Source organism: Podarcis filfolensis (assembly GCF_964270895.1).
Source record: "Podarcis filfolensis genome assembly, chromosome: 5".
Lineage (NCBI taxonomy): Eukaryota > Metazoa > Chordata > Lepidosauria > Squamata > Lacertidae > Podarcis > Podarcis filfolensis.
The window spans coordinates 44,795,470-44,811,472 of record NC_139608.1 but is presented as its reverse complement, the minus strand read 5'-3'; the positions used below and the strand labels follow the sequence as shown (position 1 = coordinate 44,811,472).

Genomic DNA, 16,003 nt, shown 5'->3' with positions numbered 1-16,003 from the left:
ATCTACATAAAAATCAGTGTCTTGAAGTCTGTTTATGCAGGGCTTGAATATAGACCATGTAATCATTTTCTCCCCGCAGAAATTATTCCATGTGTGATTATCACTGTTGCTAGTTGTATATCCTTGTTTGTAATTTGCCATAGTAATTCGGCTGTTGGCAGTGATACTTGCGACATATTTCCTATGTAGGGTGGGATTCCACCCTATTGCTAATTGCAATGCCATTTTCTGCAAGGCACTTGCACCCAACAGTGTATGTTACTGACGCCGTCATCCCATGAAGTAAGGACTGCTCATGCCATTATTTGATTTAATGATGTTGTGGTTTGCTTTTTTATTGCTTTGTTTATATTTCATGTTAAATCTTTTCTTGGGTTACAAAAGTACATACATGGTCTCTGTTTTCAGATCATAAAGTCCTTTCTACAGATCAGTTATATTCAGTGTGAGACATGGATGTTTAATACAGTATAAGGGTTTATTTTTCATGTTGTCCCCCATTCTGGGATTGATTTAATGAAGAGTGGGTTTAAAGTCACCTAATTAAATAAAATTACATTTGCACTCAGGGAAATGGCTCCCTAAAGTAAGTCTTGAATTTCCGTATATTCCAAAAGATATTGTAATATTTTAATTTATATGCGTGACTCCTTCCAGAAACCATGAATGGCAAGATTCCAGAATACAGTGGAGTTCTGTGGCAGTCATTGGGCATGTCTAATTAGCAGCAACTGGAACGCTTTACTTATTTGCACACACAGTATCCTCACTGATATGTATCACAGAAGTGCCAAGTGCCCATAAAAGGTAAATATAAAGTTGATAGTGAATGGAGTGGAGTTCGACATCACAGTACCCAATAGATGCAACCTGACCCGTTATTTGGGTGCTCCTGATAGAATTAGCATGATTGTAGAGCTTGCTCCTGTGAATCATGCACCTTGAGCACCATTACTCTTATTTGTCTTTTGTTCCAGGCTAAACATGCCCATCTCCTCCTCAGACGCCAAGTCCCTCACCATCTTTGACACCCTTCTCTGGAAATGGCCTAGTTTGTTGGTATCCTCCTTAAACTGGACACAGTTGAGGTGAGGTATGACCAAAGCAGAATAGAGTGGTGCCATTGCTTTTCACGCTTTTGTTGACACAGCTTAAATTGCAGTCAACTTTTTAGCTGTTGCCAAGGACGTTAGGTCTTTAAAAGGATTCAAAGCACAGGTCCATGACATAGATTTGCACAAAAGTTTTATTTCCTAAGTTATATACATGTATGTAATTTTAGGTCTACTTTCAGAGGGAAGGGAAAGGGCAGAAGACCTGAAGTGTGCAAAAGACCCAGGGCTCAGCTCCCCCAGATCACCTCCTAACAATGCCCTAGACTCTTACATAGCGTTGCTAGCTCATGTAGAGACAGTAGCTTACTAAAAGCCCTTGTTCCTTTTTTCTGAACTTGCTGCTGTGAAGCCAAGTGTCACCAGTCTTACACTTGTGCACCTGATTATTTTGGTAATTTCTACCTTTTGGAGCTAAAATGCTAAATTTATTTTTCTGCTGTTGCAAGTTAATTTTGCCTGCTCATTTTGCCTGATATGCAAGAGTTGGCCATCTTTTTGTCATGCAGACAACATATTATTCCTTAGCACTTCAGTCCTAGTAACATTGTGCCCTGCTTGAGATTTTTCTGTTCTCTTGTATGCACAACTCATTATTGACGTCTGAGCTACAGTGGCAGCTGTTCCATTAGGATGAATGTGGCACTGACCCACCAGCCTAAGTCTGCCCTCAGCCAGCACTCCCCTACCCATCTGCCTGCCTTCTAACTTAACAACCAGTCTGGAAGGTGGCATTGCCTGTCAGCTTCCTCCTCCTTGGTCTCAGTGTTCCCCTTGCAGAACTCAACAGGGAGGAGGATAAGACTGAAATTAGATATCACTACCTCCATTGGCTCTGGCTCCACCTATTGCTGGCCTCCCTACCTTCTGCCCTACCAACCCCACTGGGCACCAGCCACCAACAATGATAAAGACAATAAGATTGATTTGGGTGTGGGTGCAGAACTAACACATGCTATGCCTTCTGAAAAAACCAAGCAAAATATGAAAATCCTAAAGTAGCCTTTTTTTCTGTTCTCAACTACAAGACACTGCAGCACTGAAAATTATTTTGGCTATGTTGCAGCCAGCTTGTTACTGAATAGCTAGCAGGGTGATATCAGAATAAAGAGTATATGGCAATTAGAAATGAATCCCCTTTACTACTACCTGTGGTTTTCAGAGGGCTGTCTCATTCTGTTGGGCAGCCTCATCTGAAATCCACAAGGAATACATAGAGATTCCAGTTGCTTTATACAAGGTGTGTTGTTGTTTAGTCATTTAGTTGTGTGACCCCATGGACCAGAGCAAGCCAGGCACTCCTGTCTTCCACTGCCTCCCGCAGCTTGGTCAAACTCATGTTGGTAGCTTCGAGAACACTGTCCAACCATCTCGTTCTCTGTCGTCCCCTTCTCCTTGTGCCCTCAATCTTTCCCAACATCAGGGTCTTTTCCAGGGAGTCTTCTCTTCTTATGATGTGGCCAAAGTATTGGAGCCTCAGCTTTGGGATCTTTCCTTCCAGTGAGCGCTCAGGGCTGATTTCCTTCAGAATGCATAGGTTTGATCTTCTTGCAGTCCATGGGACTCTCAAGAGTCTCCTCCAGCACCATAATTCAAAAGCATCAATTCTTCGGCAATCAGCCTTCTTTATGGTCCAGCTCTCACTTCCATACATCACTACTGGGAAAACCATAGCTTTTACTATACGGACCTTTGTCGGCAAGGTGATGTCTCTGCTTTTTAAGATGCTGTCTAGGTTTGTCATTGCTTTTCTCCCAAGAAGGAGGCGTCTTTTAATTTTGTGACTGCTGTCACCATCTGCAGGGATCATGGAACCCAAGAAAGTAAAATCTCTCACTGCCTCCATTTCTTCCCCTTCTATTTGCCAGGAAGTGATAGGTCCAGTGGCCATGATCTTAGTTTTTTTGATGTTGCGCTTCAGACCATATTTATACAAGGGGTAGAGGGGTGCAAATCAAGCAATGAGCAAGTTAAATAGTCCATGTTAGGAATGTGAATGAACATGCAAGTAAAGGTGGAGTTTTGAAGGCTGTAGGATGGCACCTTGTAGGTCTCCTTCCAGCAATACCTGCAGCTAAGCTGGTGCCAAACATATTGCCCTGCTTTTGTTTGGACCACATTAGCGAGGCAGAGACAGGGGTCTTGTCATCTGAACAGCCCAGGACCTCCATACACGCTGCCCAGCCTTGCACCCCAGGGAGGTCACATCGGTGCCGCTAACTTTGACTTCACCTCTGGAGGCTCTCGGGACAGTTGGATGGCAGCAACAAGGGAGGGGGGACTGGGGGGGCAGTGGCAATACAGGCCCAACTGCAGACCCCTATTAGGGCTGCTAACCTAACCACGTCTAATTAGGAGTAGTCCCCAAAGAATTCAATCTGGTTTACTCCCAGGTAAATGGGAGTTGATTGCACCCTAATCTCTCTTCCGCTCGCCTCCCTCCAGCCCAAGAACAGCAGTCCCCAAAGGGAGCCGGTTGTTCCGTCTTCTTAAAGAGATCTGTTTCTCGAGGAGATCTCCTCTGCCTTTCTTTTCTCGCCCGTCCCCGGGGAACTTCTCCCCACCCCGCAGCGGCTCGCAAAGTCGTTATTTCTGAAGGGGGCGGAGCCGCCCGGGCCAAGCTTCCTCGGCCGCCCAGCGCCCCCTCGGGGCTTGGGCGTGGAGAGGTGATCGCCCACTCCCCTTTCGGATCTCCTGTCCGGGGGAAGACCGGGCCCCCTCCTCCCCTCCGCGGGCGGCAAGCAGAGCCCAGCCCTCCTGCCTCCCGACCGGCCGCCCCCTCCTCCTCCTCCTCCAGCCCCTCGCCTTGTTCGGCGCGGAGTGCAGATCGCGGCAGCAGGAGGCGAAGCCGAGAAGGCAGGGGAAGGGAGCTTCGCGCCCAGCCGCTCGCTCGCTCGCTCGCTCGCCTCTCTGCCCCAGCCGGCCCGCCGCCTTCTGCCTGCCTCCTCCTTCCTTCCTTCCCCCGGGGCGGCTGCAGCAGCAGCAGCAGCAGCTGCACCAAGGAGCGTTGCCAAGGATCCGCCGCTGTTGGGCACGAAGCTGGGGCCGAAGAGAACCGCGCAGCGGCGACTCGGGTGCAGGGACGAGGGAAAAGGAGGCAGGCAGGCATATAGACACACGCGCACGCGGGACACCGCGCCGGGGATCCGTACAGGGACTGCAAAACTTGATCCGCCTTTAGGAGGGGGAAGGGGGGACTGAATAGAGACTCCCTCCCATCCATATAAACGCAGCCTTGGACCAGAAGGAATCCCCTTAGTCCCACCAGAATATAAGAGCCGAGCTCTTTTGAAAGTGGCCGAAGACCATTTCTGCCCTTTCCTCCCTCCCAGGGCCAAGGGGAGGATCGTGAGCGGTGTGACCAGGCTCTCCAAGATTGGTGCAGTTCCCAATATATATATATTTAAAGACATCTCCTTCTATTGAAGCTTGGGGAAGTTTTGCTTCTCTTCTGGTGCCAGCAACGAAGAAAAGAAAAAAGGGGAGAGAGAGAGAGAAGGGAAGGCACCAGCTTCCTAGGAAATCCTTCTTGAGCGCCAAGGAGCCATCCTGAAAGAATAAGCGCACTCATCATAATACAAGGATACATCTGGACTCTGTTTGCATTTCCTGGTTTTCCTGGGGACGAAGATGCTGTCCTACAGCGTGCTGGATGCTAATGTGGTGGACGTGGAAAAAAGGCGAAACCCATCCAAGCATTATGTGAGTACACAGATGGGGGCTGAATAATGCTTGCATGGGAGGGGGGTGCCATTAATGTCCAGTTGTGCCAAGGCAAGGCTGCATGTCCTGGCAATGGGTGTCATCCTTGAAGCATTTTACAAGGCTGGCTGTTTGGGTTTGCAAAGAGCCAGAGAAATGATTTGGAAAGTGAAGTGGGTGGGATAGGGTTTCTGAGTGTGTGCTGTGCCCCACTGATGAACTTTATGAAGCACCTTTACCACCAAGGAAGAAGGTGAGCATAGGGGGTTTTGCAAGCATTTCAGTTTGGTGCAATCGTGTCTCTCGGGTGCAGTGTTGTGTAACATAGCCTATATAAGAAGGACACTCGTTTGGAACAGGCTGCACCTTCCCAGGTGGTCTGAAGAGCACACAGGATGAGTATATGGGTGTTGTTTTGTTTTGTTTTTAAAGAGCTCATCTCGTTCAATTTGAAATCAGTTTTGCAGGCTGTTTTAAACAATTCTGCTGCAAACAAAGTTCCTCTGCCACATCCTTGCTTGTTTTTGATGAGCATTGGTAGCATGCTAGGATTTGGGTGGAGTGTTTGGTGCAGGACAGACATGAACTAGACTAGATGATGCTTAGCTCCTCTCCAGCCCTGAGTCTATAATGGCAGTCCCAGTTTATTCATGCACAAGAATGTTGCCCTCTGGTCAAATTGGCTGACCATTTTTTGCCCTTTCCGTGGAGCAGGAGGCACATGTTGTGTTATTTTGAGCCATCTGGGCTTGTCTGACCCAACTTATTATTTTGACCTGGATGCACATTTGGCAGGGGTGTCCCTCAGTTCCTCATAAACATTCAGTTCTGCTATTCTGGAAGACTGCTTACATTCTCCTGCTCCTGACCAGAGCCTTAGAGGGCTTTTGCACATTGGAGCAAAAGGTAGACTTGAACTTTCCTATCTTCCCATTAATGTAGGGATGTCCACATGATGCCCTCCCCATTCCAGTGTTGACCTCAACCTTCCATCCTTTTAATACAGGTGTTTTTTTAAACCCTTGGAAAGTCTGAAATGATCAGGATGGAGAAACACCTGCATGTAGCGGGGAGAGGTCCAGGAAAACATTGGGATGGGGATGAAGTCTTGTGGGTGCACCTATGTTAATGGGGAGACAGGTAGGTGCAAATCCAAGCCCGCAGAAAGACAGTGGTTAGGGCATTTCTTCCCAGAGCATTTTGGAATAGCTGTTTAAGGACCTTGACTTTTTCCTAGGTGGGTGTCCCATTTTCTCTGTTATGCTTTATTGGCAAAATTCTTAGCTTGACTTTCTCATTAGAGATCCAAGGCAGTGACCGTATATGAACTCTCGGTTTCTTCTCTTTAGCTGAGCCAGCTCAATCAATGTGCAGTGCTGGTTGTGCTCCTGTGCGGTGCAGGCCAGGACACGAACATAGTCACTGCAGGACAAACCTCAGTGAAAAGATCCAAAGAGGATGAAAATGTTAGTTGCTATGACATGGGACAAACTGAGGGCCATATATGTTTTCAGATCTATTCGCCCCAATATTTGAAAGTACCAAGGGTGGTAAATCTGTTATCCTATCCTTGACAGTAGGTAAGGACTATATATTTTAGGTTAATTCTCATAGGGTGATATTCTGCTAATCAGTGCAAGGATATATGGGCAGTAGGACTTTCATGTTTTCCCAACCCTGTGCTCTCCCAACAGCCTCCCAAAATCTCCTCCAGAGGGTTGGGGGAACCCCTAGAAGAGATTTAGGAGACATGCAGGGGGGGGGAGATGCAAGCAGAAATAATTTCATGGATGAAACAATTGCCTTAATGCCATGTTGCACTCCACCTATAATATTTTCATGGAACTCCAAACTCTGTTTTGGATGTGGGCGAAATGTTTTGCTGGAGCTGTATACTATTTTGCTGGTGTTCCATACCTGCAATTTCCCACCAGCTTTGACTACTGAACACAAGCTGGTAACTGAGCACCAGAGAATAACTTTCCCCTTCCAACTGTTCACTGACAGGTATCAAGGGAATTTGATTAATCCTACAGATTTCAACACTAAACTTTGTCATGTTGTCATCATCCGTTTTGAACAGAGGTGAAATAGTAGATGAGGCAAGGAGTAATCACAGCCTTGGAGAAGGACAAAAAGGCAGGAGTTCTTGCGTCAGCCCTCCTTACCAGCCTTCTAGACCTGACAGCCAAGTCATGCACAAGAGTGGATATAAAGAGCATTGTTAGTATTGGCATCTTTCTCCATATTTCTGCCAAGGTCCCTGTGGAAGTAGCCTATCAGATGTGCAGCTTGCTTTTTGTGAATTCAACTTTAATGACATTATTTTTCACAAGGTTCAGTTTGCCAAGTTAGCCAGGATCTACTTGTAATCTTGTTCATTTTAAAGCTCAGCTTTGCTCCGGACAGCAAAACGTATTGGGCTGGTATTACCACCAGTGTTTCAGCAGACGTTCTCTTAAATTGAAAACTGCTGGTGTAAGGGAAGGGCTTTTCTGATTATTAGGCTAAAAGTATATCTAGCCAAGCATTCTGCTTCACACATTGACCAGCCAGAAAACCCACAAACCACACAAGACCATAGCTGGCTCCTCCTATTGTGCTTTCCCGGTAGACTGCCACTAATTTGAAGGTTCTATTAGTCTTGGCAAATCACTACTGGTAGACCTATTCTCCGTGAATATATCTGATCTCTCCTTAAAACAATTGAAGCCAGTGGCTATCACTTGTCTACTCTTTGCTCTAAGAACTAAAATGCATAACATATTCAGCAGTTATGATACAAGATGCAATGCCAGCCATAGAAGTGAACGAGGACAAAGGGTGGTATTATGTCATACAGTTGTTCAGTTCTTTGGTAGTTTGTGCCATAGACAGTGAGTATTGTGGGTGATATTCACATATCTGGGAATAAGTATGAGACAATTCTGTGTCACACTGGGTGCTATCAGGTTGTGTTCTTATCTACCCTTACCTGGAAGTAAGCATGTTAATAGTCAGTTGGACTGACTTTTAAAATGCTTACAGTTTGAGATCCTTCAAGTTCAAAGCAAGTATTTTTCATGTGTAAAACAAACAAACAAACAACCCTCAGTTATAGAGACTGAGTAACTGAATCTAGATCAGGGGTTGCTAATGCAAACCCTGTGGGTGCTAGTGTGCTCTGCCAGTACCACCTATGGCACCTGCAAAAGATTGCAGTAAATGTTCCTTCAGAAATCAGCACTGCACCAGAGACTTATTTGCTCTTCCTGCCCAGTTTGTTTGCACTAGTTCTGCTTCTCCTGTATTGGAGACACTCCCTTAAACATGTCCACATCTTATTGGTGCCTTGATTGGACACCCACCCTCCCATTTTGAGGAGAGGTGCAAAGAGCTACTCTGTAAGTGATAATGGTGGATGATGTGGCAGCCGTTTGTGTTATGCCATACCCCCATGGCAGTCATTTTGTGACTGGTGTTTGTGGCACCTTCTCAAATTCCAAAGGTGCCCACTAACCAAAAAAGGTTGGGGATGCCTGCTAGACTTGAATGCTATAGGTAAAGGTACCCCTGCCCGTACGGGCCAGTTGTGTCCGACTCTAGGGTTGCGCGCTCATCTCGCTCAAGAGGCCGGGAGCCGGCGCCATCCGAAGACACTTCCGGGTCACATGGCCAGCATGACGAAGCTGCAACTGGCGAGCCACCACCAGTGCCGCACACGGAAACACCGTTTACCTTCCCGCTATAAAGCGGTACCTATTTATCTACTTGCACTTAGGGGTGCTTTCGAACTGCTAGGTGGGCAGGAGCTGGGACCGAACGACGGGAGCTCACCCCGCCGCAGGGATTCGAACCGCCCACCTTACGATCAGCAAGTCCTAGGCACTGAGGTTTTACCCACAGCACCACTCGCGTCCCAGACTTGCATGCTATACTTTTTTTAAAAAACAACAACATTTGAATATTAAAGTCGAATTCTCTTGTTAATAAATGCAAATTAGATAGAAATGCTTGATTAAATTACATGTATTTTTCAGTTGTTACCAAATAGTTTTCATAATTTGGATATTAATTCCAGTGTTTGAGGTCTGGGTAAAAAAAAAAGTGGGACCTAGGAAAATAAGAGTTCAGAATTGTATTCATCTTTTAAATATTTCTGTGTAACCGTGAGGGCCAGAAACTTGATCTTTTAACAAAATGAAAAGTTGAGATTTGCTGTGCTCTGTTGAAAAATGTTCCTTGCTTCTACATGAATTAATGAACACTGCAATGACTTAATTAGGGCTTCTGATCCTCTCCCCCCCCCATCCCAACTCTCTGGAGGATGCTCTTTGATTTCCCAAACTCAGGTTGTCTGATATATCAAATCGATATTGGCTGACTTGACTCATCCAAGAGTGCTTTCATTTGCAATGTTTAACCTGATCTTCCAGATGTGTATTGAGAATGGGTGATCAAAACCCATCTACAGCCTCAGGCCAAATGCATGTACATGTATGCCTTTTCCTCGTTTCTGTGCATTAGTGCTGGCTAAGTGAATCCAGCTGCCATTATGATATTGTTCCTTTCAGGCCTTTTTCATGTGCTTTATTCAGTCTGGTTTTAAATATCTCACTGTTGCAATGTGCAAAGCTTGATTTTTAATATTTTTTTTTGCCTGTGTGGGGAAAATAAATGGTCTATGGCATTTTTCACCCAAGGTCAACATAGCAAAAGGGTTACTTTCATCTTGTTGATTGCCAGCTCTTATCTCTCACTTTCTCTTAGATGTTCGAAACCATATAGGGAGGAGCATACTTGGTTAAATATTTGCCAGTGTGATTCAGCAGTACCTAACAAAACTATACACTGAGCTCCATGATTCCAGGAGATACAGGAGACATCTCCAACCCTAACATATGCTAAGTATGTGTAACTTAACTGCATTTGTTCACATTCATCCTTTGCCTGTTCTATAGGCACTTACCTCTTTTCTCTCTCCATACTTTAGATTCTAATCTTTCTGAGACAGGTCTTTCCCCTATTGGACTGGATCCAAAGATCCATTATAAGAACTCTCTTTGTGGAACACGCCTACTCACCGAAGTGGGGCAGTCTCCCCTAAACTGCTCTGTAAGGATGGAGGTGAGGAGGCTGCAGAAAGAGGGGGAACTTCAGAAAATTGCCTCCTCTCTTCCTATGAGCCTCCGACAGATCTCAAATCCTCTCATTCACAGAAGGGGTCCTTCTGTGAATGGAACGTGTATCCAGCCTGATTATGGCATTGAATGAAAACAATAATATACAGTGGTACCTCAGGTTAAGTATTTAATTCGTTCCGGAGGTCTGTACTTAACCTGAAACTGTTCTTAACCTGAAGCACCACTTTAGCTAATGGGGCCTCCTGCTGCTGCCACGCCACTGGAGCACGATTTCTGTTCTCATCCTGAAGCAAAGTTCTTAACCTGAAGCACTATTTCTGGGTTAGCGGAGTCTGTAACCTGAAGCGTATGTAACCTGAAGCGTATGTAACCCGAGGTACCACTGTATGGAGATCTAAAGCAGAGATGAAGAACAACCTTTGGTTGTCCAAGCGTAGTTGGACTATATGTCCCTTCATCCCCCACCCCTGGCCATGCTGGCTGGAGCTATTGGGAAATGGAGTCCCAACAACATCTTGAAAGCTATAGGTTCTCCACCTCTGAACTAGAGAAGAAGAACAGGGTGCAGTAGGCTTATCAAGACAAATGTAAGTTGTTACAAGACTGGAGGCAGGCTGTTCCCCAAAGAATAACAATTCCTATTAAATGGAAAAATGGAAAAGCACTATTTCTGGGTTAGCGGAATGTGTAACCTGAAGCGTATGTAACCTGAAGCGTATGTAACCTGAGGTACCATTGTACCTTGAAAAATAAAGTAACAAGTTAACACAGAATAGATGTTAACCTAAATACAAACACACACAAGATTTATGCATGCATGCTGCTTTCATTTTTTCTGTGTGTGTGAAAGGCTTGTGTAAATGTTGGGTTGTATCCAGACATGTTTAGAAACATTGAGCTGTATCCAGTACTATTCCAGCAAGGTTCCTCTGGTGCAGCAGGATTTTCATTGTCTCACCTCCCTACACCTGTATGCCCCCCAACTGCTCTGGAGGGTCCAAAGGAAAAGAATAGGAAGTTCCATTGTACCTATGGAAGTTCCTTCTGCCAGTGGAGCTACAGTGTTGGATATGGCCTATTGAAATCAATGGGACTTAAAGTAGTCATGACCTACTTAGGTCCCATTGGCTATCATAAGTCCCACTTAGTTCAGTGGGTCTGCTCTAATTATGACTTAGTCCGGATTCAGCCTGTCTGAAGGAGACGTTGACGCATAGAGAGAACACAAGCTGCGTCCCCAAGCTCAGAAGTGCTTCTTCATGTGAATATTATCATCCCTCCCAAGGTTTGGTAATGACATTAAATGTGTGTGCCTAGTTCTTAATTCAGACAGATTTAAATAACCCCTACAATGGTGCCCAACCTTTCTGCCTTTTGTCTCATATGAATGCATGTTAGTTGCAGATATATTGATTGGCCAGGACATGGGATTTTTTGCCCTGGTGTTTTTAAACCTTCATTGTTTTGCAGAAACTGAAAACTAAAACCAGCTATTTTGTCTCTCTTTTTCTTCCGTAGCTTAATGACTAAAAGAAATGATACATTTCAATCTCGTGTCACAACTCTTGAGTGATATCATTTGCAATCTAAAATTGTATTTCCTATTAGGTAATGATGAAACCAGCTTCAATAATGGCATTTGGTGCTCAGATGTATAGGCTGCCTTGGGAGGAAACAGCTGGCTTTTACACATTGCATAGGCTGTTTCTTTGTCAACAATCATTTTTATGTTGCTTCCTCTTCACGACCCAGTGTCCATTTAAAAGGAAACAGTTCACAGTTGGAAAGCAGGATTGCTGGAAAGCACTTAGCAATGCTGTGTTGAATGTGTGTGTAATCAAGTGCTTTGATGTGTCTCCGCAGAGCTGACTTCTTGTTTTTAGCCTCAGGCATCAATTATGTGTGAGCATAGGAAGCTGCCTTATAGTGAGTCAGACCTTGTGTCCATCTAGCTCAATACTGTCAATTGTCAGCAGCTTTTTTTCCATGGTAACAGAAACAGGTCTTTCCCAGCTCAGCGGTTCATAGAATTATAGAGTTGGAAGGAACCCCAAGGGTCATCTAGCCCAACCCCCTGCAATACAGGAATCTCAACTGTAGCATTCATGACAGATGACCATCCAACCTCTGTATAAAAACCTCCAAGGAAGGAGAGTCCACCACCTTGCGAGGGAGTCCATTCCACGGTTGAACAGCTCTTACCATCAAGAAGTTCTTCCTGATGTTTAGTCAGAATCTCCTTTCTTAAACCTGAAGCCATTGGTTAAGTTCCTAGTCTCTGGAGCTGGAGAAAACTTCCCTGGATCTGGTCACTGTATTTCTGTTGGTGCAGACTAGAATAACATTAGCTTTTTTTGCTGCTGCATCACACTGTTGATTCATGTTAAGCTTGTGGTCTACTAACACCTCTAGATCCTTTTCACATCTTCAACTGGCAAGCCAGGTGTCCCCATTTTATATTTGTGCAGCTGGTCTTCCTGTCTAAGTGTAGAACCTGACATTTGTCCCTATTGAAATTCATTTTGTTTGCGCCTAGTTCTCCAATTCGTTAAGGTCATTTTGAATCCTGATTCTGTAAGCAGGGATGGAGATCTAAAGCAGAGATGAAGAACAACCTCTGGTTGTCCAAGCGTAGTTTGACTACATCTCCCTTCATCCCCCACCCCTGGCCATGCTGGCTGGAGCTGTTGGGAAATGGAGTCCCAACAACATCTTGAAAGCTCTAGGTCCTCCACCTCTGAACTAGAGAAGTAGAACATGGTGCAGTAGGATTATCAAGACAAATTTAAGTTGTTACAAGGCTGGAGCCAGGCTGTTCCGCAAAGAATAACAATTCCTATTAAATGGAAAAAGGATCCTGAAAAAGACCTCGGAGAGTGACACTCACAGTTTCTACAGTCATAAGGCACAATACAGTGATAAAGGGAAGTATGTTTAAATTTCATTTATTTGATTTCAGTTGAAGAGAATGAAGCCTTAAGGCTGCAGTTCTAACCCTGCTTACCTGGGAGGAAGCCCAATTCAGAATGACTTACAAGGGTGGAAACAATTACACACCATTGCCCCCAAAAGCAGGTTGTGGAGGCGATATGTAGCAAACATAGATTACTATTGTCACATAGTTGGATGAGTCAGGTTGGCCAGATGCAAAGGAAGAAAGGGCTGCTGCATCTTTAATGGTTTTGCAAAAGAGGGAGTTTCACCAAGCAGAGCTTGCATGACAACCCACACTTGATTAACCCACTCTCTTCTATGCACCTATTAAAGCTAGAGGGCTCCTGTCCTCATCTGGTCACCCTAACATAAGATGACAAAATTGTTAAAATAACTTATGGTACTCTTTCTTTCTAACGCAATGATGCCCCCCCCAAACCCCAACTAAAGTTCTGTTCAGATCTGAACTGTAGTTACCATGGTTTCCTGATCATCCATATTTTATAGAACTCACTTCCTTAGGCTTATAATGGTGATCAGTTAGATAAGCTATTTATTAAACCATGAACACAGGAATATATCTGAGACCAAAGATAGTGAAATAAAACCCTTTGTTTAGCTTGTATCGAATGTTTTGTTCAATTCTTCAGCTCTCGCTCTAGAAATCTGATACTTCAGAGAATGAATTTTTAAAGAAAAAGCCAAGAATACCCTAGGGGGATATTTCTTTTAAAAATTGGACCTTGAGTGTCTCTGACATGTGATACATCTCCACTCTTCTACCTGGAAAATGTATAGGGTGAATGTAGATTTTGAACTTGCAGATAAACTTTTAAAAATAATCTTTGCTGTATACAGAGTTAGAAAGTGGAATTGGTTACGATTATATTGTCTTTCTCTTGGAACATGGGAAACTTTTTTTTTTTTTTGGAATGGCAATAATAAAAGAATGCATTTGTAGTTGCACTCTGCTTAGTGTAAATGTTTAGCTTTAATGTTAAACAAAGTTATAATAAGCCAGAACATTTTTTCCTAAGTGAGTGCTTCCTTCTAGACTGGCATGGAGAAATATTATGGTGAGGCACAAACAGCTTGGGAGTAGAGAATGAAACCACTTTTAAATTACAGTGGTACCTCGGGTTACATATGCTTCAGGTTACATACACTTCAGGTTACAGACTCCGCTAACCCATAAATAGTACCTCGGGTTAAGAACTTTGCTTCAGGATGAGAACAGAAATCGCGCTGTGGCGGCACAGCAGCAGCGGGAGGCCCCATTAGCTAAAGTGGTCTTCAGGTTAAGAACAGTTTCAGGTTAAGAATGGACCTCCAGTACAAATTAAGTACGTAACCAGAGGTACCACTGTACACTCTTGTCTCCTGTCCCCCTTTTTAAATCTCTGCTGGAGTTTTTCCACCCGGATCTTGGCATCCAGGGAATTCTTTTTTATACTGTTATTTTTTCTTGCACCCATTTTTCATAATAAATCCAAAACACCTCCAAGTACTATTTACATCAGGATCACTATAAAACAGTTGAGCACCCTCCCTCTAGCCTGAACCCAGTTCTGTTCAAGGTGTCTCAATACAGCATTTAGTTTTGGTTTGGCAAACTTTTCCCAGGAGGCTTTTGTTAAGCTTTTCCGTTGCTATAAATAAAGAAAACAGCCTTTAGTGCAAAATGTGGGCAATGTTTAGCACAAGAGGCCTGGGAACACAAAATGGATGACCTCACGCGAGGAGTCTTCCATTGACAACGACTACGAGCTGAGCTGGCTTCTAAGCCAGGCTTCTGGTAAAAGTAAGGCATGCTGCTTTCGTACAAGCAAGGGAGACTGAACATCTGGAAATGTGGCTGTGAAAATGTCGCATAACATTTTCTGGCAAGCCAAAAGATTACAAGTTGTTATCACTGGGGTAGGGCCAGACCCTGCTGGAGCCCATCCAGGAGTCTGATGTCACTAACAAAGACGTCAGCTACAGTACTTTCCCATGTCATCTCTGTCACTCTTGCCTTCATGCTACTCCTCAGAAGATCTTGAAACACGTTGGTGACCGCCAGGCAAAAATAGTTCATCAGGACCAGGCTTTTTTCACATTCTGCGCTGGAACCAAACCTCAGGATCTGCTTTTTTAACCAAGCTCCAAAACTGCTGGTGTATCAGCACGTGCACACACATCAGTTAAACTAACAAGTGATTGTGTCTCTGCTTTCTTCTGCCCCTTTGCTAAGTTATCTAAGAATTTCAGTATTGGTGATTTCAGCTACTTTGCATAAAACAAATTTCTAGACGGGGATGGTGACTAAGTCATAGTCAACGTATTTATATACTGTGTTTCACACAAATACTGCATTTTCTAAAAAAAAATACATCTGTGTTCAAAGTGGTTCATGAACAAATCAGAATAGTCTAAATAAAGTAGTACAATATGGATGCGTATTAAAAGCATATCACTGCAACACAATAGAACAAAACCCAGCAATTTAACAGTTCATTTACCATACAGCAAAATATAGCAGAGCATAAAGCTCATTTATCGTCAAACATCCAAAAATAGCACCAAACCTAGTGACGTTAGCAACCACCCCCCCTACCCAAACTCAGTCTTCAAGGCCAGAAACTCTCCTGTAAGGAAAGGTTGCAGCCTTTGAGACATTTTAGTTTAGAGAGTAAGGAGAGTAAGAGGGGACATCATATAAGTTTATAACCTTATTCATGGCATAGAGAGAATGGATAGAGAAGAGTTTTTCTTCCTCTCCCAGTTGTTGAGTGTTGGAAGATTTGGGACAGATAAAAAGAAGTACTTCTTCATGCAGTACATGATTGCTGTTGTTTAGTCATTTAGTCGTGTCCGACTCTTCGTGACCCCATGGACCAGAGCACGCCAGGCACTTCTGTCTTCCACTGCCTCCTGCAGTTTAGTCAAACTCATGCTGGTAGCTTCGAGAACACTATCCAACCATCTTGTCCTCTGTCGTCCTCTTCTCCATGTGCCCAACATCAGGGTCTTTTCCAGGGAGTCTTCTCTTCTCATGAGATGGCCAAAGTATTGGAGCCTCAGCTTCAGGATCTGTCCTTCCAGTGAGCACTCAGGGCTGATTTCCTTAAGAATGGATAGGTTTGATCTTCT

At 44.3% G+C, this 16,003-nt stretch overlaps 1 protein-coding gene across 2 annotated transcripts in view; it reads left to right on the top strand.

Moving 5' to 3' along the window:
* The first annotated feature begins 657 nt into the window (after nucleotides 1–657).
* Nucleotides 658–16,003, top strand: part of SH3PXD2A (SH3 and PX domains 2A) — a 254,016-nt gene continuing 238,670 nt past the window's right edge. The window contains exons 1-3 of one of the 2 annotated variants that reach the window (XM_083616497.1): nucleotides 658–807; nucleotides 978–1,093; nucleotides 4,541–4,814. In XM_083616497.1, the coding sequence (XP_083472623.1) occupies nucleotides 4,743–4,814 (72 nt within the window). In that variant the 5' untranslated portion in view covers nucleotides 658–807; nucleotides 978–1,093; nucleotides 4,541–4,742. Of the gene's footprint in view, nucleotides 808–977; nucleotides 1,094–3,771; nucleotides 4,815–16,003 lie in introns of those variants that run through there. The other variant, XM_083616500.1, reaches the window with a different exon arrangement.